This window comes from Nematolebias whitei, chromosome 18 (genome assembly GCF_014905685.2).
Source record: "Nematolebias whitei isolate Nwh7 chromosome 18, NemWhi1, whole genome shotgun sequence".
Lineage (NCBI taxonomy): Eukaryota > Metazoa > Chordata > Actinopteri > Cyprinodontiformes > Rivulidae > Nematolebias > Nematolebias whitei.
In genome coordinates this window covers 31,775,743-31,802,126 of record NC_056515.1, presented here as the reverse complement: position 1 = coordinate 31,802,126, position 26,384 = coordinate 31,775,743, and the positions used below count along the sequence as shown (strand labels likewise).

The following is a 26,384-nucleotide window of genomic DNA, read 5'->3' as shown; positions in this document are numbered from 1 at the left end:
TGCTATGCTAACAGCTAGGACCAGTTTTTATAGTTTTTAAGGCTTGAAAACATTCTCAAAAACAACATATGCAAGTGAACGAACGCGACATTAGCTAATATTACTCCTTTACACTTTTACACGACACTGATCACTTAACTGGTCGAGTGCTTTTCCCCTCAACTAAGCATTTTTTTTGCACCATAACCCAAAAATATAAAATGGGCAACTGTTTGGCTAGCTATTTGCCTAGCTGGATGGAGACTTCTGGTTTTTCCAACATTTTTCAGTCGGGTCATCTGGACAGTTTCTTTTTTTTTTGTGCTGAAACGTTTCGCCTTCAATCCAGAAGGCTTCATCAGTCAAGGAAACACACAACACAAAACTGATCATTTCCATTGCAAGCCCTCTTCCTTGTTGATGGCCGTGTCAACAACTGTCAACAAGGAAGAGGGCCAGCAATGGAGGAGGGGGCATGACAAAGAGACCATCTTAGCACCAACATAACTGGTTTGTTCCACTTTGGCGTAAGCTGTTGGGGGAAGAATCAGTTTTGTGTTGTGCGTTTCCTTGACTGATGAAGCCTTCCGGATGGAAGGCGAAACATTTCAGGACAAAAAAAAAAAGAAACTGTCCAGATGACCCGACTGAAAAACGTTGGATTGTACACCTGGATTATTGAGCATGGACTTTGACATCTGGCTTTTCTTCATTCTTCATGATCCATGACTTCACAGCTTATAAAGTACTATTTAACATAACGTCACTTCAAAAATGGCCAGACTATTTCTATAACAAAATCAAACCACATTAGGTTTTTTTTACTTTTTATTTATATGATGTGTTCAAGAAAATAGTTTGGTGTCATATTTCCAACTTCAACACATTTTAAGATTTCTGACTGCATAAAACAAACATTTGTTTTGTCTACTGTAAACAGTAAAAGTATAGTGCACAGGAAACCATAGTAACTTTACTTATCTATGATAATCTAAAGATTTCATTGCCTACAGTTTTGATGGGATCCAATTTCTTCCTATAATTTAGTCCCAGGAACTGATTGTGTTTGACTTGCTCTACAAAAAACAAGCATCGTCATACTCTGGAAATTAATTTAAAGATTTTTTTAACAGATTGACAAGATTTACATCTATAAAACTGAAAAGGTGGGAGAAAAAAAAAGCCACTTTTTTATGTGTCCTTTTTTCCCCACAATTCACTTTAATTTCCAATTAATTCTTTTGGATTTTCTGCGCTGCAGTTGCAGACAGGAGTGTGTCGAGATTTCTCCTAATCTTTGGTTTAACAACAGATTTCTTGTCATCTCTTCAAACAGACAAGTGTTTTATATGAAGCTTAAGGAAGTTATCTCAACAATCTCAATATGAGAAATAATAACTTGCAGCTTCTTGATGAACGACAAACAGAAAAGTGCTGGATGCATTTTGTTTGTTCCACAGCTAACAAGGCTGGAGAGGTCACTGACTGCACCCAGGAGTAGATAAACAGGTGGAGTCATCAGGGGCAGATTGGAGGGTAAAACTGTGGCACAGAAAAGTGGGGTTAAGTGTGTTGACCTGTTCAGACAGAGTTTATTAGAGCACCCATCACTTAATGGACTGTTTGGAAGGGACTTGGTTTGTCAGCTCCTCCGATGGACTGGCAGGGGCAGGTGGAGGGTGGCCATTGTTCAGTAAAGTAACAAGGGGTGTATCTCTTCCCTCTAGCTCCTCATCCTGAAATTTAAAAGGGAAGATGAAAGAAAATACAGTTAAAATTGTTTTGGGAATTTATATTTCTTTTTCAAAACGGGCTCTTCACATCAGTAAAATACATTTAGTTAAATACGGTGGCCTGGAGGGATTTCATTTTAATGTTCAGAACACATCTTACAGTTTTACTGATGCTTCTTTAAAGCTAATATTGACCTGATTCTACATCAACCAGCAAAGTTCAGTTTACTTTCAATAGGCTCGTTTAAAAACTAACATTACCACCTGGCAAATGACATCATCATACAGTAAACCGGTGCAGATTCTGGGGAACTTATAGTCCCTATGAACAATTTACTGAGTGATGTTTTCTTATGCATATTTACAGATTTCTTGTAGAATAATTCAACTTTATGAGGCTAATAAAAGACAACCCACTGTTGTCCATCAGCTCTCCTGAACATCTACATTTTGGCTGATCACTTCACTGAATGCAAACATGGGATCAGGGCAACGTCAGCAATTTAAAATAGTTTTCCAGGAAATTACATACTCAAAGATAGTCATAAAATTTTAATGGTCTGGATGTTTAGATTTGTGACTAAACACTAGGGATGCACGATATCATTTTTGGATGACTATTCGAGAGTTGTCATTGTGTTACGAGAGAATAAATGTCATGAATAGATTTAACATTCAGCATAATCAAAGTTGAACTGTTATATCATTTTCATCCCCCCTTTTCACATCTGCATTTGGTAACAGGCCAAACAGACAAAGACCATGCAGAATAATGTAGTGTTTTAATTCCACAGCAGAGAAAGCCATGTAGTCTCTGGAAGTAGGACTAGAAAAAATAAATAAACAATAGGTATTGGTATCGGTTATTGGCCAAATAAGTTTCAACATATAGGCATATCAGATATCGGCCAAAAATCCAATATCATGCATCTCTACTAAATAACCCCCCCCACCCCACCCCAATTAGATTTTGTGTGGACTTTAGAAAAAGTAAATATGCTAAATAAAGCTGATACAACACAAAGTAATGGCAGCAAAGAACAGATCAACTAAATGTCTATTTGTGAACATTTAGAAACTATTCCCTCAATCTTTAACTGAGACAATACATTCTAGGATTTACAAGCATTATTAATAAAAATGCTCTCAGCTGAACATGTCTACAATATGGAGATGTAAAAAGTGACTGTGCCCAGCCCTACAAATAAGAATTATGAAACACAGTTAAGATGCCTAAAATGCTTTAATATTTTCAAAAAGACCCAAAGTCCCCGAGCGTGCAGAAGTTCACACCGTGTCAGGCGTTTCCTCTCCTTCAGTGTGCTCTCCATAGTGACTGTACATCTCCATGTCAGAGAGGGCACTCTCCAATGCCTCCTCTTCGTAGTCAGTGTGGTACTCTGACCCCTCTGACGGAGGGGAAACGGTGGATGCACAGAAGCACATTGTGGGTGAATAATATGGAAAGTGTGACATGTGGGGAAAAAGAGAAAAGAGTGAGCAGGTGAATGAGCCAGAATAGCAAAATGTGCAAAAAGAAAGTGACGCTGAAAGAAAAACAACTGCTTTAAGTTCAATAAAGGACATCTACTTTAAATAAAATATACAGTTACTTGAAAATGTTCAACTCTACTTTATCGATATTCACCCAATATGTAACTAAGAAAAATAACTGGGAAAAAAAACAGAGCAAATATGAAAAACGTGGAGAAAAAAGGTTAAAAATCCATCTCCTGGCCATCGTGTCAACACACCAAAACGCTTCATAATAAGCGTGTCTGAAAGTGTCATTGCTGAAATGTGTGTCAGGAGATTTACCATCTATCAGTGCAGGTTTGACGGGCTCGATGCGCGACACAATTTCTGCAAGGTCAGTGAAGGAAGCATTGGGACATGTCAACACCTGAAAGACACAAAATCAGCTCATAAAAGGTAAATAAGACCCCAGGTGACATCACTGATTGATATGTAGACTTTAGCTCTGAAGCTTAAAATAGTCCTTTAGCTGCAAGTCTTAGGTGCAAGTGTGTCTTTTTGGTTATTTTTTTTAAGATTTGACTGAGAAACCAAATCAATTAGAAGCATAAAACTATTAAAAAAAAGACTAAATAGTATTTACCTCTACAAAAAGTTGATCATTAAGAGATTCATTCAGCCTTTATTTATACAGGTTAATCTCATTGAGCCTTGGGGACTTCTTTACAAGGCAGGCGTGAAACGGGGATGGGGATTTGTAGAGATCGATTTAGATTTGGAACCGATCCCAAGGGGCAAATTGAGAACTTATTTTTTGAAGCATTTTGCTGCCGACGTTTATCATCCTTGAAGGTTGCCACATAATGCAGCCTCAGGGTTCTTCACTTACTGTCCAGCTGTGTTCCTAGTATGCCAGCTGTCAGGTTGTTTTATTCCTGCACAAAATAATGCATCTTTTTTTATGCACAACGATGAAAACGCAGCAGGCGGCTGATTTTGTAAGAAAAATAAATAAAATTGCGGAGGTAATTTGGATTCTATTTTCTTTACTTCATTCTGTAATAAATACTTTAAATCCCAAAATGAAATTATTTTGTGCCAGAATAAATAGTAAACACTAAAATTATCAACCATAGTGATAAATAAATAATCTGTTGACAAATTGTTGGATAGCTTAAGGGCAGTTTAAGAGAAAAATGAGGTTGAAATGTCCAGAAAATGCGATGATGCATTGGAGTCGAGGCTTCACGTGAAGCATCACAGCTGAACTGTTGGCAGGTAACGTGGATAACTCGTAGGTCACAGTGGCTGAAGTACAGGGATGTTCATTCACAGCAGCAAGTCCAGAATCAAACCATCCATTTTTAACAATCTCTGTAATCATTGCCACTGTTCTGCCCTCAGCCTCCATCTCCCTGTAGAGTTTCAACAGGAAGGAAATGGTTTCAAAATGTTCCTGCAGCCAGGTCTTGGTAAAAATATTACTCCAAATAATCCTGTGTTCTTGTCAGCTCTTCAGTCTTTGCATGTTCTTTTCTACAGTAACTTAGATTTAGGCTCAGTGTTATCAAGGGTGGGGGTGAGGTCTGTCAATAGGACCACATTAATGGGATAGAAAATTGATAGGGGATCATTTCAGCTTTTTGTTTGTTCTCTTAAAATATTACTACATAGCTGCTGTCCTTTAAAAGGAAGAAGATACTACAGATTGTGTCAAAATTGCATCCTGTTTTTCCGTCCCATTTTCCTTCGACAGGAATCGAGGCAGACAGGTTTATGTTTTGTTTGACAAATTTTTCAACAAGTTCTTCAAACAACTGTCTATAAGGATGAAGTGTCCTCTGGACTTCATGGACTTGAAGGTAAAATCTGATGGAGTTTGTTATAATCCCCGACAGGCATCAATAAAAAATATCCATCCATCCATCCATTTTCTTTACCCGCTTATTCCATTTTGGGTCACGGGGGTCGCTGGTGCCCATGTCCAGCAATCACTGTGCGAGGGGCGGGGTACACCCTGGACGGGTCGCAAGTCCATCACAGGGCCACATAGAGACAAACGAGACAAACAAACATTCACTCTCTCACTCACACCCAAGGACAATTTAGAGTTACCAATAAGCCTAACGCATGTTTTTGGACTGTGGGAGGAAACCAGAGTACCCGGAGAAAACCCACGCATGCACGGAGAGAACATGCAAACTCCACCCAGAAAGGCCCCTGGACCGGGGTTTGAACCAGGGACCTGCTCGCTGAGAGGCAGCAGCTCTACCAGTTGCGCCACCGTGCTGCCCCAATAAAAAATAAATTAATTTAAAAAAAGAAAAATTAGCACCGTGTTTTTCACTGTATAAGTTGCACCTTTTTGCATAAATTTGCAAGTCCTGTGACTTATACACTGAAGTGACTAATATACATTTTTTCCCATATTTATAACCAATTTTTGGCTGAGATCTGACCGTTTCATTCATTATGACATGGAAAATATTGAACACTACCATTGTCAGCCACTAGAGGGCCTTCGACCAATAAGGCAAGCCAAGTGTCTCATTAATGGTAAAAGTGGCAATAAATGAGACACTTGACTTGAAGTCACCTTCGTCTCGCTCCAGAACTCCTGGAGCAAACGTCAAATCAGCTGCATTTTACCGCGCCGCCCCGGTGAAATGCAGCTGATTTGTGCATTTATTAAGGAAAACTTAAACTGAGACACACTTTTACTATAATTTCGAGCAAACAAATAATTGTTTTTAAATGTTAATTTTGTTAAATTCTTGTTTAAGTCCTCCCGTGCACGCTTCCGCGGTCACCAATTGGCAGCCAATCGATTTCTGGCACAACACCGGCCCACGTTTCTGGGTGGTCAGCGGTCACGCATAATAGATGTGACTTATATGGCGAAATGGCATATTTATGTTTTTTTCCCACTTTATTAGACATATTTGAGCTGATGCGACTGATACGGCGGTGGAACGTGTACAGCGGCAAGTACAGTAGTTCATCCAAATAAATAATGGTCTGCCAAATCTTCCCCCCCAAAAAAAGATCATGTGAGATATATCCAATTATATTTTCTCAGTTTGACTAAGATGGCTATAACTTTGTCATTAATAGTTTAAAAATGAAAAGTGGCAAGTGATACTCGTTCCTTCAAGGAACACAAGCTCTTTAATTTTCCAAGTTTTGACCAGCAGTGTCATTTTTTTTTTTAGGTGAAGACATGCATTATTTCTCTTGAGAGTTGCATCCTACAGAAACTTCTGAAAATAGACATTAATCGTCTGTGTGGGATGGATATTGTTTTAAAGAATGAGAATGGGAGTTAGTCAGAAGACAGCATCACTGTCTTAATATGCAACAATGGCTTTGTCTTTACTTTCTCTTTAAATGTGCATTTGTTAACAAAAAGGGTTGAATCATGTCATCTGGACTTCGTTTTTTTGTTAAAAAGAAACGTTTCGCCCCTCATCCAAGAGGCTTCGTCAGTCTGAGGCCTAGCCATCTGGTATTACCCAGAAGCCACCCTGACTCTTGTGTTTCAAGCCTGCCTCAGATACCCCTGAAGTCTGGCCTTTTCATTAATGGTTTCAAAAACACAAAGTTTGTTTTCTCAGTCATCCAGGTATATAACATTTATTGTTAGATACCTGGATGACTGAGAAAACAAACTTTGTGTGCATTTGTTAGTTTTTTTGTTCTGGGTGTTGTTGCCGCGATTCTTTACATCAATACTGCTTTCATTTTTTTTCATCCTCTACAAATTACAGTTCAGATAGAGGGTAAATATGTCATTTTTCTTCATCATACGTCTCTCCTCGTTGTTTATTAGATGTTTATCTTTTTAAATATCACTAGGCTAATCTTAATATATTTCTTTGTGAGCTGCAAAAGGAAACTGTGGTTTTAGATGTTCGATTAACAACAATGTGGTTCATGGCCTAAATAATACAGAACTAATAATATTCACTTCTTTTGTCAATTTATACAATTTCCAAGTATTAATTAACCCAATGCTTACATTGCTCTTCCTTTGGATGTTGTGGAAATCCTCTTGGTGTCTGTCTTTCAACATTTTTTCCACTACACCGCTGCGACTCCACACGTCAAACACAGTCTTGCCATGCTGGTATCCCACTTCCTACGACAAAAAACACATCAGTATTTTTCTATAAACTGCTGCCACAGAAGCATAAAAAGCCACTTGACATGTGGAGAAGACTTTTTATTTTTTTAATCACCCACCAGCATGAAATGATTAAGTTATTACTTGTGTCTGTTTGTTAGTTAAATATCTTGTAAACCACTGTAGGGATTTTCACAAAACTCATAGAAAATAATCACTAGATGTACAACTGATTACCGTATTTTTCACTGTATAAGTCACTGTTTTTATTGCAAAATTTGCATAACCTGCAACTTATACACAGAGCGACTTATTTATGGATTTTTCCCAGATTTATAAACCAATTTTTGGCTGAGCTATGGCTGTTTTCAATCATTCTGACTGAAAATACTGAACACTCACATTTTCAGCTGCTAGATGGCAGTCCAGTTGTATGGCATGCCATTCCATCATGTAAAAGGTAAAAGTGGCTATTAATGACGCAATCGGCTTGCCACAGCACCACCTTCGTCTGCCTGAAGCAACCGTCAAATCAGTTTCATTTCGCTGCACCTCCCCAGCTAAATGCAGCTAATTTGACCATTAAAGTGCATTTATCAAGTAAAAGTTCAACTGAGACATACCTTTACTATAAAGTCAAAGTGCATTTATTACTGCGACACACATTTACTATAATTTTGAGCAAACAAATAACTGTTTTTAAGTGTTAATCTTGTTAAATTCATGTTAAAGTCCTCCTGTGCATGCTCCCGTGACCGCCATTTGGCAGCCAATCGATTTTTGGCACAACACCGGCCCACACTTCTGGGTTGTCAGCGGTGATGCATAATAGATGTGGTGTATACGGTGAAGCAACGTATTTATGGATTTTTCCTCTTTATTAGACCTATTTGGACTAATGTGACTTATAGGGCGGTGCGACATTTACGGTGGAAAATACGGTACTTTTTGGAGTCATTCAAGTTAAAGATGACCATTACAGTTAATCAACCAAACATAAAAAATGGAAATAAGTCGCTCAACTTTACAGATATTAAGATAAAATTTGGTGAGTCAACAGATCACACAAACTCTTAAAAACTTTGGCATGCAAAGTTGTATAAAATATGCCTTACTTAAGAAATAGTTTCATTTTGTCGCTGAAATCAAGATCTCTAAAGCAATAATGGATTAATTGCTAAACTAAGCGAGGGAAAAAATGTCTCGGACTTACAGTGATCTCGTCAAACTTGTCAAACTCCAGAGTGCGGTATCTGTCAATCGGAGGCCTGATGTACTCGCAGTAGTCGCTGTTCTTCACAGACTCCAGGTGCCTCACACAGCACACGTAGGCCAGCCGAGACTGAATCTCTGCGATGTTCAACACCTGTTGAAATTAAATTGTGCATCAATAAAAGGCAGCTCTAAAAATACTTTTCTAATTATTCATATGCTTGATTTAGTTTTTTGTATCCTTGTGCAATTTGTTGTCTCGTTTGTTAATTGATTCATCACCTTCACTTTCTCAGCCAGGGGGTTGAAGCGTTTCCATAGCACCCACCAGCCCGAGAGAGCGTCGCCGTAATTAGTGAGGTTGGTTTCATCCCGACTGCCCACGTCAATAGCAATCACCACTTTGGCCCCCATGGAGCGCGCCACATCAGCTGGGAGGAAGCAAAAAAAAAAAGTCAAGAATAAATACATGTTAACTTTATGTCAAGAGAGAAATAATGCTAATTTTTAAAGGTATTATTCTTGAAATTTAACATACCAGGCAGGTTGTTGATGTAGCCTCCATCCATCAGCTGATGCCCATCTTTGGGATCACAGAGAGGCGGCAGATAGCCCGACAGAGACATGCTGGCACGGACATAACGCCACAAAGAGCCTCAAAGAGGAAACAACAAACCCTTTAAATTGTAATTGAAGCACTATGCATTCAAATGAAAATAACCAAACATGAGCTAAATGTCTGTTCAGCAGAGAACAATACTTACCATCAGTGTGTACTCTCATAGCTGATGCAGTGATGTCAGTAGTAATGTTGAAGTATGTGATCCACAAGTCCTGCAATTATAAACATTAATAACATTGATAATAGCAGTGCATTTCTGTACAAGGAGGGAGTTTGTCTGCAAAAACTTCTATTCCCAGTTTTTATATTTTTAGACTCGTTCAACTCACCTCAATCTGTTTGCTGTTGAACACGTTGCTGATGCCGGAGTTGAAAGCAGCACCGGTAAACATGGAGGCGTATGGATATGTGAAATCCAGAGCTTTCCTGAACTTGGATGTCATTTCCTATAGAAAGAGCAAAATGTGAACAAACATTCACGTTTTGATATTTGTTTTCTAATGTAAATAGTAAATGGACTGTACTTGTATAGCACCTTTGTCTTATCGAGACACTCAAAGCTCTTTACACAACAATCTGTGTCCTCATTTACCCATTCATACAGCACTCTACTACATCTATAAGCTAACTGAACAAATCATTCCAAAGACACTCATCAGTGCTTTATCACTTTTATACATTGATGGGACACATAGGAGGCAACGAGGGTCTCAGTGTTTTGCCCAGGGACACTTCAACATGACTGCTGGTGGATTTGAACCCACAACTCTTGCAATGAAGGACGACTGCTCCAACAACTCGGCTACAGCCGCCCAAAGTAAAATACAAATTAAGGCAATCCTTCAAAGTAATGTTTGATATAAATAGACAATCAAGTGGACTTTTTAAAAATTGTTTTATTTATTAATTTATTCTTTTTTTTAACATCTCTATTGATTTTAACAAGAGCACATAAACATGCCCATTCATATAAAAATACATAAATATAACCCCAGACATAATACATAAATAAAAAATATATTTTTTAAAAGCATACCAACCAACAAATTTATCAACACAAAGACCAGTTTGACCAGTTTGTCTTGTCACATGACCTTAAAACAGAATTAAGGCAATCCTTCAAAGTAACGTTTAATATAAAGAGACAATCAATTGGACTTTTAATTTGACTTGTTAATAATGGTTTTAGTTTTGTTTATAGCATCTCCTGTTCAAAAGGCACTAAATGCTGCTATAATTGTACCATCCCAAAAACGTGTGCATGAATTATTTTTTGAAGACGTTTGGGATGAAAGTTGTGATAGATATTATTAATGATTAAACTGAGCCCAAAAAAATATATTGTTGGTATGAATCTGCAACACATGCCTCTCAAGCAAAATTAGTGTTGCTGCTGCTTTGACTCACCATTGCCCACTCCCTGGCCCTGATCCTCATGCGGCTGTGGCTGCGGTCCTCAGCATATAGCGCCCCCATCAGGGCACCCACTGAAGTACCACCAATTAGGTCCACCGGGATGCCCGCCTCACAAAGCGCTCGCATGATTCCCACCTGGGAGCAACCCCTGATTTAGGAGCACAAGGGGGAAAAAATGTGAAGAAAGAAATAGCTTGTGGAATACAATATAAAATATGTTAAATAAAATCTTTTAAATGTTACCTGGCCCCTCCTCCTCCGAGAACAAGAGCAATGGCGTTGCCTGTGAGAATGCGAGCCAAACGGGAAAAGTCAGAGTGGCGGTCTGCTGGCTTCTCAAACACTCTTTGGTACAGTTCCAGCTGCAAAAAAAAGCAGACCAATTGTAATAAAAAGAGAGAATGATGACTATTTAAAAGCGAATGGATGAAACTAATTATGTAGATAAATAAAAAGCAAAATATCACACCTCAAGCTCAGTCTAAGAGTAAATAAATCAAATGGGACTATGTAAACTGCTTTGATCTACACATGAAACACTTTTGGCAGTTTTAGATTCCAACCAGCTTGGGGAGGCTCCTTTTAGAGAAGACTCTTCGGGGACAGGAGAGGTGGAGGTGTCTGGAGATCCAGCTTCGCATGTTGAGCCAGTGCACGGTCCCTTGGGGCGGCGGCCCGTCTTCTCTGTGCAACAGAACCAGCTGCTTCTGGGCTCGCACTGCGCTTCCTTCCAACATGCGCTCCAACTAAGGGGGGAAGGCATGAAGCAGATTCTTGAACACATTTTATGATTTTTTTTTTTTTTACAGTTTCTCCTGTGTAAAGCTGGCACAGGATTCTGAGAACCGTGTGAAAAAAAAAAATACTGAAAGGAAAAAACATTGGCCACTAGAAAAAAAAAAAAACATTAACACAAAACTGGCACTTCTACACGTGGATGCAGTTAGTTTTTTTGTTCGTGTTTAGAAATATTTACTATTTTTATTGGGATGAATAGACCAATTTCATACAACTGTGCCTGCATTGGTATTCTCCAGAGACTTAAAATTTCCTCCCACAGACCAAAATCATTACCTTAAAAAGTTGCTACCGATAATATAAAAACAAAATCTGAATTTTCTACGGAGAACATAATGGAAATGTTATGCAGTTATTTTTGCTTCCTTCATGAGTTCTCCGTTTAAATTCTTAGTTATTTCTAAATGAACAATAGGATGTATTTTATGAAGAGTGTAATAGTGTGAGGATGGTCAAATTTATTTACTGATCGATAGGTCTTTTTCCCCCCACTCTGCTGAAGGTTTAGTGAATGAGCGAGATGAGAATGTGTCCTGAAAGATAAAAACCCAGCCAGTGTTATGACTCATTCTGAGCCAAAGTAAATATTGATCCATCTTTCCACTTCCAGATAAATGGGAACACTTTTCTCCCCATATTGAAAGGCATTTACGTTTCCTTCATAAGCCGTACGAGCACTAAAACATGGAGCCTCTCTTTTATACACCCATCAATGGTACTCTATTTATTGTTTCTAAATTATTAGGGGTCAAAAACAAAACATGCTTAAAAAGTTTGGCCGCTACCTCAACCAAACGTATGGATCTGAACCTGACTCAGCAGCACAATGTTTAGGACTGACCTTCATGAGAGCACAGACACCTGCTTTAACATGTTTGCCTTTTAACACACGTGAAGAGTAATAAAGGTAAAGTAACAGCAAGGTTAAAAAAAATAAATAAATCTGTTTGCACATTGATTTCTTAAAGTGGTACCACTTTACAATAAGGCTCCCCTTATAGATGGCTAATAAACAGTTTATAGATATGTTAATTCCTCTATAAACACTTTATAAATTATTAATACCTGCTTATTAAGCATTAATTAAGGGTGACGAGATTAAACTGACCAGTTTTTTGCCAAATAGTGAGCCAAATTTGTTCACCTACATATTTCATCTAGAGTTGGTATATCAAACATTTCAGACTAAGTTACTACCTTGTAAGCACAATAAGCATTTGTAAACCAATGTCTTTAGCATATAATATTTTACTTTATCACTACATTACAAGTATCTACAACTAATATTATATGCTAAAAAAAAATGTAGGTTTGCAAATGCTTATTATGCTTACAAAGTAGTAACTTAGTTTAAAATGTTTAACAACTCTAGATGAAATATGTAGGTGAACAGATATAGCTCACTATTTTGCAAGAAACTGGTGTTTTGTCTCTGTCACCCTTAATGCATAATAAGCAGTTAATATTCATAAAGTGTTTATAGATTAATTAATAACGTATCTATAAACTACTTATTATTAGCCAGCTATAAGGGGAGCCTTATTGTAAAGTGGTGCCGACAAGAAAAATATAGTCAATGAGCATTTTTAACAAAATAAAGCAACCACTCGGTTAGAAACATCACATAATATTGAATAAGGCTTGTTGAATAAATTAAAAAAATTAATAAACAGCTGCAGAATTGTAGATAGCATTCCTAAAAACCTTTAAAAAAAAAAAAAGGAGCCAAAACCCACTACAGTCAACTTGTTGCTAAGCTCACCACCTACTTGTCTTCCAATTTCTATTTAAAAAGAAAAATAATTTTAAGTCATCAGCTTTCCAGTTCTGTCGAGTCTACTCCAACTGCACGAGAACTCATTTTCAAGAGAGACCTGTTTAAGGAGCAGATGGTGGGGTTAAGGGCCTTGCTCAGGGGCCCAGAGTGGGGCAAATGAGGGTTACCTGTTCCACCCATTTTGATGTTGACTGTACCGGGAGTTGAACCTGCGATTTTTCGATCACAGGCCCATCTTCTCTAATCTCTGCGCCACCACTCCCTCATCTGTCTGGAACATTCGTCTCAGTTACTATAAACTACTCTGTCCAGACGCAGTTTCCATATTGGAAAACTCAATTACTTCATATTTGTCTCTTTTTTTCACCATCCTGAGTAAAAGGGAAGAGCAAGGACCAAATAATTAATAATCAAACCAGCGCACTTAAAACCAGCAAACTTGGCGTAACCATTTAAACTTTATCCCATATCACAAGACAAGTTATTTCATGAAAAATATCTGTTTGATGCATGAATATGAAAGTGTTTGGTATGGCTAACTGGAATGAGTGTGGTGAGAGAAGAATGTTTAATAGCAAGAAAGAAAGAAAAAGTCCTAGTTGCAAAATACAATCAGCACTTAAAACAGTGCAATAAATACAATAATGCAATGAAATCTATCTGGAACCAACAACCTTTTTCAGTTTCACCTCCCTCTCTTGTCTGCAGCTCTCCCTTTCCAGCTCACCTCCCCAACAGCAGGGTCCTGCTCCCCAACTCCCACAATTATGATGCAATCAGCCTGACGGATGCACCGCTGGGTCCACGGGGTCAGTGTGTAGTCAGTCTGGTAAAGAACTATGCGATGGATGTCTTCTTGTTGGCCCAGCCAGCTGGATAATCTGTATTCATGAACACTAAAGCGACGAGTCCATTAATGAGGAGCACATGCAATCGTTTTTTCTGTGGTGCCAACAGAACATGCTTGAAAATAAATTTTAAAAGAAGTTGAAACAGAAAAAACAGCAGATCTTGAGTTAGCTGTATGCTGAGAAAAACAAACTGAATGTGGTGTAATTTAACTGCATGCAGTAACTTTATTTAATCAGTTTCTTCCTCAAAATTAGATTTAAAGTTAAATTAAGAGGAGAAAAAAAATCATCTGGAGCTGGAATGTGTAACACTTCCTTCAGTTTTTAATTTCAACGTGTCGCACAACAAACCTGTCTAGTGCTGCAGCTCCAAGTCTCTGTTTGATGATGTCACTGGTCAGCAGAAGAGTGGGTCCTGCAGAAGATCAGATCGCACAAGCTCAAGATTTTTTTGTTTCTAAATTAGTGGTTGCTCTTTAAAGCCCAGGAAGGTCATTACTGCATAAACTAAAACCCTGTTATGTTAATTAGCCTCTCTTATGGCACCAAGGGCACATAAACAACTTTGAAAGCACAAGAGCAAGACCTGTCCTGAAAAGCTCATTAGCAGATTTAAACAGATGCACACGAACATCTAAAAATGATCAGTAAACAGTGCAGAACAGTTGTAGCGTGGTGGCAAATTATTATTTGGCACAAGGTTACCACAAATGTAATCTGCATAAGTTTCTATTTCTGTCTACACATCACATAAAACAGCTTTTTCTGCTTTAAATTAAGAATATGGCTAATAGCTGTTGTAGCAAACAATAATTGCTGCTGATCTAACTAAACGTTTTCTATTTGAAGATTTTTTTTTACCTTCCTCTAGATTTCACAAGTGGGCATTTATGCAACATTATACAACCTATTGTGAATTTGCTACGACTTTGCTTGAGGATCATATGGATACAGTGTTTGAAGTGTAAACACTTATATTTTAGCTATACAATTATTGTTTACCTATGGCCTGGAGTGCATGCTGCAGCTCCAGAGTGAAGGCAGTCAAAGGCACGTCTTCAGAAACGGGCAGAACTGTCACAGTGGACAGGTTGGAGGCTTGATTTCCTGCATCCCACTTGCTTCCTGGAGTGTGGAGTGCCAAACTCCGTGCTGGACACATTTTACAGAATTGTAAACTTCTCAAAAGGAGCTAAGATTTTCATTAAATACTATTTAATAAAGAAATAAAAAAGCTAAGATACCAAACCATCAGCATATAGATGCTGCAGACAAAGTACACACCTGAAAGAGGGACATTGACCTGCTGGAGAATCTTCTGACCAAGTAAATGGATCAGCCTAGTGACAACCTAAAAGGCAGAAGCTTTTAATTAGACTTCTGCCATCTTCTGGCTGCACGGGGAGGTTTTTTTTTTTTATTCAGTTTATGTGAAATAAATGTCTGCACCCATGCTTTCCTGCAAACTGAACTCATTTCTAGTTTCATGTGTGACACATTTCAAAGTTAATGTTAGGTCCTTCTGAATACCTGCGGGAACTTCCTTTTGATGGATGCGAGCGCCCCCTCTGGTAGTTTGGCCAGCTCAGAATCTCTGACAGCATGGACAGTGGTGGCTCTGTTCTGATGAGTCAGGGCTTCCACCTGCACAACAACAGCAGTCACTTGGTCAGATGACAAACATTACAGTCTAGTATAGCATGCCATGTGTAACCAAATCAATGTAAAGTTTCCATAAACCATACATCATACCCGTATTTTCCAGCATCTAAGTTGCATTTTTTTTTTGCATCCATTTGTCAGTCCTGTGACTTATACACGTTTTTTTCCCCATTTTCATAATAACGCAATTTTTGACTGATGCTTTAAATTTCTAAGAACTGCAAAAGCGAGTCCTCCCGTGCACGCTTGCTTCACTCAGCTGGTGCAGGCGGAGGAACGCTGAAGAGCTAGCGGCTCCGGCTGCGATGGATGGATGGATGGATGTTGCCATGCTGCCCAGACGAAATTAAGCCATTTTGACCATTAAATAAACGCATAATAAATGCGACGGGTCAGCGGTGACACATAAATGAGACTTATACGCCAGAAAATACGGTGTCAGTCAGTGTTAAACTACAACAGATATTAACTCATTCATTTTCAATCTCTCACATTGTAAACATAAACTCACAGACTAACACATGTATGGATACACTCTCCAGCAGTCCCAATCCAGTCCCCTTTTTAAAAATGGGGACCACCACACCAGCCTAACCACTCCACGGGAGTTGTGCCAGCAAGATGTGTGGCAAAGTGTTTTAAATAAGCGTTTCCACATGATAGTCCCTGCCTCACTCCTTACCACTCCAATCAGGTCCCCACGCCCATACTCTCCAATCATCTCCTTCTTGCCGTCCTCCTTCAGGATCACAGAACGCAGTCGACCACTCAGCACTATGAAAGTACTATCCGATTTTTCTCCCTGCCTAAAAACAAAAAACATAGAAGAAAGCTTTCATTTAGCTGGCTTAAATGTGAACTTACATTTGGCCTTTTTGACATCGTCACTTTCTAACTCTGCAGCAGAATACCTGTAAACAGCCCTGCCAGCTTCCACAGCCATCCAGTCAAGAGCAAAATCTATCTGTCTGATAAAATAGGACATCCTCCTGGACACCGTGTGAGCAACGTTCAGGACTACTTTTGGCTCCGCTCGCATTATCCTGAGGAGTTAACGAAAAACCCATGAAAAAATGGAGAGAAAAGACGACACCAAATCACTTCATACTTCACCTAAAATAACTTTGTTAAGATGCAGTAAAAGACCTTAATTGTAACGTGTAACACAATGTTCCATATGCTGCACCGTCACAGTTAAGTGACTGTGACTCACTCGTAGAAGTGGGTTTTGGAAATTGAGAGGAAGCTGCAGTCTCGCTGGGCTTTCACTGTAAATGTGAGGGGCTCCCCGGTCAAGACAGCAAGCTGACCAACAAGCTCTCCAGGGTGTGTCACAAACAGACGTGTGTCTTCTTCACGGTCAATCATGCGCTGGTAAACATGTAGGAGGCCTGAAATCACAAAGTGGATGCTCACCTCCTAAAAAATAAAAACAGAGTTGGGACAAATAAAATTACAATGTGTACATGTCCGGTTAAGTTGCCGATAAAAGAAGTAGCTGAACAAGTTAAAAACTAACAAAATACGCACTCCAAGAATATCTTTGTCTGGCTGAAAGGTTTGTTTGATAAAAATCAGTTTGCTGTATTTTCCCTTTTATTCTGAATCAGCTCCAATCTTAAGAAAACATTAAAACAAGAGTTTCTAGTAAACATTAACTATTAAGGAACCAGGTAACCAGTTATTTTAACAAAACTTTGAAAACTCAAAAGAATTCTCATCAAATTAAAGCCTAGGCTAAAAGAAATTGTAAATTCAGAAGAAAAAAAATGGACTAATATTTCACACAAGGATATTCAAACTGAGAAAGGAAGTAATAGTTTTGTAATTTGTTGTTCTAACCTGATCTCCCTGACGAGCTACAACAGAACCAGCTTTGACATGATGAAGGGTGACTCTGCCCTCAAGCAGACTTGGATCCTGCAAAAATAAACATACACAACGTAAAAAGAACGTTTTTCTAATGTAAAGCCACTTCTACAGATTTTTAAAGAAATAAATCTCCAGTTAATGATGGCATTACCTGCAGCTGGATGATTTCCTGTAGGTCTTTCTTAGCAGCCTGGAGGATAGTGTTGCTTTTACTGAACTGGATAGCATCAGACTGCCCTCCATTGTCAGTACAATGCAACACTTCAGATGGTGTGGGCAGCATTGTCACATTTTTCTTCAAACTAGACTACAGACATGAGAAAGACATGAAGACCAGACAAGCAGCAGAAAAAGGTGCAAAGGTGAATTGGATTAACATCTAACATATACAATCAACTATGGGTGAAGAGAACTACCACAGAGAGAAACGCTTCAACATCAATGGCTCTCGTGGAAATAACAGAAGAGACAACTGCTGTTGATCAAAAACAGTATTGTGTTAGCGTTTTTATCAATTTAAAAAATACCTTCGACACTAATGACCACACCATTGTCCTTGAAAAACTGAATAATATGGCAGAGGATTAGCACTACAGTGGGTATCCAGTTATTTGAATAAAAGGAGACAGTTTGTACAGGTAAACGATGCAAGATCAGAATTTTGTGTTAATGGATGTGGAGTTCCTCAGGGCTCTGTGTTGGGATGAAAGCAGTTTATTTTGTATGTGAATGATCTGGTTGATGTGTCGGGGCTTTTGAAGCGTGTTTTATTTGCAGATGACACCACATTTTTTTGTTCGGATGAAGATATTGAACGGATGTTAGAGATGATACAGGCAGAATTCGTAAAAATATAAACTCTGTTCTAACTTAAGTTATTAAATTCGGGAAAAACAAACTGCATGATATTTAGAAAAAGAAAGAAAATTGTTGAAGTCCCATTTTAAATAGACAGTATTGAAATTCATAGAGTTAATGAAATAAAATTTTGGGTGTCGTTATTGATGAGAAGCTGACATGGAAATCTCATGCAAATTACTTAACAATAAAAATAGCTAAATCAATTGCATTACTGTATAAAGTAAGTTTTTGTGAATGACAAAACTTTGTATATATTGTATAATGTAATTATTGTTCCATTAATCTATTGTATTGAAGTCTGTGGAAAATCATGCAAAACAATTACAAACCCTATTTTTATTTTACAAAATAGAGCTATAAGAATTATTAGGAAGTGCTATGGTGACCCAACAAATATATTATTTCATCAGTTGAAATTATTAAAATATTATATTTGATTGAATACAATATTTTATAAGTCATGTATAAAGCTCATAAAAAATATTACCCCCAAATATTCAATTAAAATTTGTTAAAAATAAAAAGAGTCATTATAACCTTAAGGGAATGGAAATGTTTGTAAAACCTCCATTTAGAACTGGTCTGAAGGAGCTGCGTTGTAAATCAGGGAACAGGATTGTGGAATTGCCTTGATATCGCCATAAAAAATTCTAAAACAATTTATACGTTTACAAAGATGATTAAGTTAAAATTGTTAGGAAAGTATGATGCCATGTGAAAGATGCCTAATATTTTTGTTTTCACTTTGGAGATGTTCAATCCTAAGTTGTTGTTTGTTTAAAGTTATTTAATTTTTTTTTTTAAATAAGGGGCAGATATGATATTTTTTCTTCTCGTTTTTGCACTATTTTCATTCAATGTTTGTTTTTTCCCCCTTTTTGATTAATTAGTCTTGTTTATTTTGTTTCTTTTAAATGAATGAATGAATAAAAAAAATGAATAAATAAAATAAACTTACTTTCTGGGTGACAGGACTCTGTGGAGCTTCATCTATAGTCACTCGAGCTCGTTCACAAGCCATGTTCAGATCAATTCCTGTCACGCAAGACATCAATAAAAAGGGTTACAGGTTTACACAAATCTGCAAAACACCGCACATCTGCTAGTGCTTTTTGACCTGGAAGTTTTGGCACATTTATAAAGACAAACACCATATTTCATCATAATAGACCAAACTAGCAACGCACCTGCACTTTCAGGAGGTATGGAGGTGGATCGCAGTCTCCTGTAGCTGTTTGAGGGACTTTCCTTTAGACTATCTGTTAAAACCAAAGTGTTGATGAATGAGTGTCCCAAAAAAGGCCTAATTTAAAATATATGCGTATAATTGGACCTGGTTCTGAAGTGCTGTCAGTAGACCCTGTAGGCAACTCATCCTGGAAGTACAGCCGACGTGTCACTTTTCCAGACATCGCCTCAGCCATCACGCTGTTTATATTGGACAAAGGCACAGCCTGACTCTCCTGTGAATAAAAGCATTTCTGCTGTTGAAGGATGTTGCAGTCTGCAAAAATGTTTCATTGTAAAACATAAATGTTCATAAAGACTTCAGGGGTTCATGTTTAGTAAATAATTAGGTTTTGCACTTGCTTAAACAAGAATTTAAACTAATATGAATGTAGAGTGAAGGGTATGGAGGACAGAAGGTGACTTAAATAAATAAATGCACAATAATGAAATATTTAATTATGGAATGTGACAAAATGAAATGAACAAAGACATAAGATGTATAATTTAAATGTTAAATACATCATTAAATACATAATTAAATACACAATTACTTATTTCATGATTTATTTAATTAATTTTGTCACATTCCGCCCTCGTGTGTACATTTCGTTATTTAATAGTGTATTTAATAATTTAATTGTATATTTAATGATTTAATGTTGCATTTAATAATTAAATGATACATTTAATAGTTATGCATTATGTATTCATTTAATTTTGTCACATTCCGTCCTCCACAGCAGGGCGACGACTGAATGACCGTGCTGAAGAAGCCAAACAGTTGCTAAAAAAAAGGTGAAACGTTAGCTAAAAGCTAAAAGAAGCAAAAGACTTGAACAGCTGCAAGCAGAAAAATGTTAGCGAGAAGTAGCAAAGGGCTAACAAAAGTGGCAAAGTCTAACTAAAATAGCAACAACTATTAGGTGTTGCAAAAAGTACCGTATCAAAAGCTAGCTAAAAGAAGCAGAATACTAGCTGTGAGATAAAAGGAGCAAAACATTTTTTTTAAAAAGCCAAAAGTGGCAAATTTGTTAGCTAGTATCTAAAAGTAGCAAAATACTAACTAAAAATAGCAAAACGCAAGTGACCAGTAGCAAATGTAGCAAAAAGACTAACTAAAAGAAGCAAAACGGAAGCTAAAATCTAAATGCTTCAGAAGGCAAGCGAAAAGACAAAGTCTAAAAACTAATTCAGCATAAGACGACACAAATAAATCAGGTATGTTGCAGAGAATTTCCAAAAAAAAAAAAAATTGTTTTGAAGGAAGAGACCTCAATGTTACAAAAAACAAAAAGTTACCATATCCCCCATTTCCTGACCGAGTTAAAATTTTTTATATAAATGGCTAAAATATCAAAGTATGTGGGAATATATCGCAAAAAAAGATACTGAAAAACAAAAACAGGTGAACAAATGTATGAACGCTGGATGAGCATTTATACAATAATGATAAAGTCAGTGGCAAGTCAGGTTTAAAGGTTTCTGTTGGCAGTTTGCGCAGAAGGGTTTTATCCATTACCATTAATAATTCACTGAGCTACAGGAAAGACAAAGTTATGATGCTGCGCTTAATGATGTGTGAAATTCGACTGAGCGCGATCAAGTGTGCATGCGCATTTCAGAACGTCGCTGTGTGTAATGTGATCAAAAGCAAAGCTTAGGTATTCAGTGTGAGCCGCACGGCGCAACTGTGTAAACACACAAGTATTTGTGTGCCAATTAATTTGCCTCCTACCGGATTGAAGAGCTCGGTCGTTAGGCCCAGATAGTTATGTAATGCCAGAAAGGTCACTCTCTGGAGTCGCACCATGATTATCTGCAACAGCAGCGAAATCAAACTTCAGCAGACCGAACTGAGAGGAAAACATTCGTTTGCAACCACCTCGACATTTGGTTAAAAAAAAAAAAAGCAATTTATTTATGCTTGCATGTCCACTGTTGGCCAGTGTGTTACCTGGATGACACGCACAAGAGTCTCTGGATATTTTTTAAAAACTGACTCAAAGGCTGATGCAGGTAAACGCAAGATGGTGGAGCGAGTTGCAGCCCGTGTTGATACAGTCTTGTATGGAGCTGGATATCCCTGGAAATAAGCACAAATTTAAAAATAGAAAGCGCACAACACAAAAATTTAACACATAAGGGTTAACTGGTCTAAGACTGAGTCACCTCTCGGTTTATTATGTGTACACACTTGATACTTTGAAACAGTACAAATATTTACAGTATAAATAACAAGATATGGTTTTAGTGTTTATACTTGACAAGTCCTTAAAAAGGTGTAATTTTACAAAATAAAATGTTTTTTTTTTAAACTGTGCATACTTGATTACCCATGAAAGACAGGTGATAGTGCAATTTAATTGTGATGCTACTTTCATTTATTCTGCTTTGCCATATTTGCAATTATTCCATTATGTGCATTCTGACAATATACAGTCATGATTTAACTTTTTTTATTATAGGAAAACAACCAAAAAATGATGAAGTTTATAAGTAAGTTTCCTCTGAAGGCAATTTCCTGTGTGATTTAGCTGACTCACATGCATATGATGGGTAAACTAACTGGACTGAAACAAATCGGGGTACAAATGAGGACAGAACCTAGTCTGATGTGCATTAAGGGAATAAATCAGCAGCTCACAGTGATGATGTCCAGAATACTGAGCAGGCTGTGGACGCTGTCTCCTGGAAGGACATCCTTTACCACTGATTCAGTGCCATCCTTTACAAATTAATTTAAAAATACATTTAGAAAACAAAGTATTTAATCACTGATATATATATGAAATGCATTGGTACAAGTCAAACAAAAAACATTCGAAAAATTGCAGAATCTGTTGGATTTTTTTAAATTTTTATGTCTGTGCCTCTGCTGTTCAAGTTTTCCACAAATTATTGCAAGATCGTAAACTTCACTGCTCATTTATTTGCTTCACAATTTACCATACTAAATATTATTACAGTAGCTGTAGTAATGTAGCTATTTTAGTTTCTTTTTTTATACCATTTTCTTCCATTTAGTTTTCAATTCATATGCATTTTTTATGATTGTCTACTGTTGTCAGCATTAAAACAGGTCTCTCTTGTAGAGTCCTCGAGGCTCAATGAGATTAACCTGTATAAATAAAGGTTGAATGGAAAAAAAAAAAAAAAAAAAAGTGTTACTGAACAGTAGAACCATGGTTGTGGATGCGTTAGCTCAGTATAACCTTCAGAATTATATACTGTTACCATAAACATGTAAATATGAGCTATCAAGAAAAATAGAGCCACTGTATGAGGAAAATCAAACCTGAAACCAGCTTCGGTGCTAAACTGATCAACAACAAAAAAAAAGTTTCTTTCTTACATTATCTTGGATGCAGAGTTCTAGTCGACCATCCTGGACCACATATATGCTGTCATCATCATCTCCCGGCCTGAACATGACTTCTCCCTCCTGCAGCTCAATAAACACCATGTGGCGGCAAAGCTCCAGAAACAGAGGCTTCTCAAAATGACCCAAGACCCTACAAGAAGTTGACGAACAGAAACCGTTAGAACAGCTAAAAGACAAGCACCTAATGTGAAGGGAAACTCGTACTTGTTTACCTGACATTTTTCAGCATATAAAGAACCTCTGATGGAAGGTTGGAGCTCTGCACATCAAACTCTGTTAAGTCTGCCTCTAGCAGGGATGGAGGGGGTTCCTTATGCTGCAGGGTGGGAGGGTCTTTGCGAATCCTCAGAATTCTGTTGGGACAATGGAATATCAGAAGACAAAGTAGAAAAATCAAATCATCAATACAAAAGGAAAACTCTAAATAGATTTCTGAATAGCTATAGAAACGGTGCATACTTGCGAGCAATGCTCAGAACTTTGGTACGTTTGCGTATGCGCTGCTTTGATACTGAATTGGAGGAAGGGGGAGTAGAGGAAAGTGTTTGGACCTTTGAAAAATAAAAAATGTTTGTTATTCTTTGAGGTGTGGACAACATTACTGAAGGGCTACATAGAAAATGATTACCTTTAGAAATCACTTTTTGCCCATCAGATACATTTATGTCTTACAATAAGAGTGCACTGTAACAATCAAAGTTACAAGAAAATGCTTAACTTTGTGTAGAGAAATGTAGAAATGTGTACAGCATATCTTTTGGCCTAAATATTTTAAATATTACTCATTAAAATGTCAAAGACTGGTCAAAGAAATCATAAAATGAGAAACAAAGTCCACAATAAAGTGTCCTTAAAACATTTGTAAGCTAAATTTGTGAAACGTTACCGACAACCATGTTTTTTTTTTACTCACAGAAACAGCCAAAGTGACTGAAAATTAGTAAAAAATGCCAAAGTCCATGGGAAAGCCGTTTAGGATGGTAAAGTCCAACTATTTTACTATATCAGTATATATTTATGCTCAGATATGTTGAGTAAATATGTAGATAAATGTCCTATGTATACATCGAGTGCAAAACTACATTTCAGGATTACAAAACAACATATCTGGAAAACTACTGGAGTAAACAATTTCAACCTGCATTTGACACAGTTCAGAATTTCCTTTATTATGTTTGATTTCAACGAGTATCTTTAAATCCACTACATTAAAAATTTGTCTTCAAACATGTTGACTGAATTACAAAATAGCAAGAACCTTTCGCATTATCTTCCTTCCATAGAAGAGCACTTTATCTCGTTTTCTGAAGCGATACCGAGGCACACCAGGCTGCTGTTCACCTAGTCAGAAAAATCAAAACAGAAAATGCAAGTAAAGTTAGGTCAGGCTGACATATGAGGGGAATATTCTAGGGGTGAACAGATTTTGATATAAAAAGAAATGTAAAATATCAATATACATATATGTATAAAGCTCAGAATGACTCTGGAAGACTCACGAGCAAGTTTGAATTTTCTGTAGAGGAAGAACACCACAATCCCAATCAGTATGACTGCAAATGCAGCTCCAATCAGTACACCTGTGAGCTAGATAACAGACAAGAGGAAAAAATGTGGTCGTGTGAGAAGTCACCAGTGTGTAGCTGCACACAAGACATTAAAGTTGCAGCTTCAGTCGAAAATGTTCTCTGTGTGTTTGCATCTACAACAAATCATTTTGGAGACAACCAAAGTCTAGATGATCACAGAAAATCTGTATTAGCAAACACAAAAATGACTAACACGGTCAATTTTACAATTATTGAGATAAAATTAGGTGTTGAGAACCATCCCCCCAACACAGATTCTGGCTGTGACACCTTGACATTGCATGAGAAAGCATACATTATCTTCATAGTTGGACTAAAATAGCTTTAACTCCCTACCCTGTCATCATAAGATGATCTTTGTCTAAAGCTTTTGGCATGAAAGGCAACAAGGAATGCACGTAGCTTAAGTCCAAGTAGAGTTTGAGAATGCAATGTTATTTCTTTTCTTTTTCTTCACCAATATAAACTGACTAAACTGTCCAATCGTAGAAATCATCCAGGGAATTACACACAACATAGGATGTCAGTGAAAACATTTCATACCATGGTGGTTTGCATCCTCTCTTCCACAAACTGTTGCACTCGTTCTTTCAGGACACTCCTGCTTGTCATCAGCATCTAAAACAAGAATTTCGGTTTACACTAGATCACATGTCCAAAAACTAATGGATTTCATCCACCTGTCCTGAAAAATCGGAATAATTCAAGAAAGGCTACCTTATCCCATGTCTGTTCTGTCACGTATCTGAACGTTGTGGTGCTTTCCGAACTGGGCCACTGGCACAGGTCTCCATCGTCTCCAGTACACGCCATCCTGTAAGACACGAATCCGTGCTAACAACAAGGCTCGATATATACGAGAAGAGATCAAATTTCATGAAGCAAACTTGGGCTGGCTGGACAGGAAAGAGAAAACACAAGAATGAGGAATCAATTCTGCTTGATTAGCAACATTCGACAGCTTCCCTCGTCATCTAACAGCTATAAATCTAGATTTTATTCCATGAAATTGGAAAATAATAATAATCTTAGCCAACAACGGAGTCGGTGCCTAACAAGAATGTTGTTTTGAGGAGGTCAAAAAGCTTCTTCGTTACCTCGCCGAAAACATTAGAACGTTATAGCTAGCAGCAGTGGTGAACCGACTAGCTAATATTTATAAAACATAAACAGCTAAAGTTCACTTTAAATTTTCGAGTTAAGAAATTCAGCGTAAAAAGAAATAACTGCACTTACTCTCCGAGGATTTCTGTGACGCTGCTTCAGCCAATTTACATCGCTGCAAAAACAATTAAGTTAGCGTCGTGCTAACAAAGTTTTCTTTATGCAGTCACTCGCTTATCTCCGCCCCTCTCCACTGTTGCCATGGTATCGCTCGAAGCGCGTAGCCAATCAGAAACCGGGAAGACAAGTCTCGTTTACCGGAAGTCTGTTTTTCTGTTTACGGTTCAAACTTCCTGTCTTGACCTGAAACAAAGAAGCCGGTGATGAACTTGAAAGATATGTTAACAATTTCACGTGTCATGTTCTTGTCGATTTGTCCTTGAAAATAAATTTAAAAAATATCACAGTAGTGCTTTTTTTTTTTTTTTTTTTATCTCAGTTTAGCTCCAATTTTCTATTTGGGGTAATTCACAGCCTATTTTTAAACAGCACATACAGTAAAAAAAAAAAAAAATTGGTACAAATAAACCTTTTTTTTCAGGGTGAAATTATCAATCAAGATAAAAGTTCTAATGTCTTTTATTTTAAAGAAACTCATGACTTTTTGTTAGTGGTCCTGATTGACTGCAGCTGGTTG

General features: G+C 37.5%; 1 protein-coding gene across 1 annotated transcript; it reads right to left on the bottom strand.

Moving 5' to 3' along the window:
• Positions 1 to 1,193: 1,193 nt before the first annotated feature.
• Positions 1,194 to 25,936, bottom strand: pnpla7a (patatin-like phospholipase domain containing 7a). Its single transcript, XM_037692155.1, has 36 exons — positions 25,820 to 25,936; positions 25,301 to 25,397; positions 25,127 to 25,201; positions 24,494 to 24,581; positions 24,253 to 24,335; positions 23,454 to 23,545; positions 23,207 to 23,347; positions 22,965 to 23,124; positions 22,257 to 22,337; positions 21,567 to 21,695; positions 21,348 to 21,428; positions 19,716 to 19,845; positions 19,570 to 19,641; positions 19,341 to 19,417; positions 17,673 to 17,828; positions 17,492 to 17,569; positions 16,863 to 17,068; positions 16,561 to 16,692; positions 16,332 to 16,455; positions 15,518 to 15,631; positions 15,272 to 15,338; positions 14,990 to 15,139; positions 14,339 to 14,402; positions 13,864 to 14,032; positions 11,125 to 11,307; positions 10,805 to 10,923; positions 10,553 to 10,709; positions 9,475 to 9,591; positions 9,288 to 9,357; positions 9,062 to 9,178; positions 8,806 to 8,954; positions 8,525 to 8,677; positions 7,207 to 7,326; positions 3,531 to 3,615; positions 3,006 to 3,121; positions 1,194 to 1,715 (listed from the first exon to the last, which is right to left on the bottom strand). Exons 2-36 carry the CDS (start codon positions 25,394 to 25,396, stop codon positions 1,587 to 1,589), a joined length of 4,080 nt encoding a protein of 1,359 aa, XP_037548083.1. The 5' UTR covers position 25,397; positions 25,820 to 25,936; the 3' UTR covers positions 1,194 to 1,586.
• Between the last annotated feature and the right edge of the window lie 448 nt (positions 25,937 to 26,384).

What these genes read in the sequence shown, in the direction of transcription:
- pnpla7a (XM_037692155.1), bottom strand. Translation starts at nt 25,396, where the DNA reads ATGGCGTGTACTGGAGACGATGGAGACCTGTGCCAGTGGCCCAGTTCG. An exon ending in AGGACCCTGCTGTTGGGGAG is followed by an intron (nt 11,308 to 13,863) that starts GTGAGCTGGAAA and finishes TTCCCCCCTTAG; the next exon opens with TTGGAGCGCATGTTGGAAGG. An exon ending in CTACATCAACAACCTGCCTG is followed by an intron (nt 8,955 to 9,061) that starts GTATGTTAAATT and finishes GCTTCCTCCCAG; the next exon opens with CTGATGTGGCGCGCTCCATG.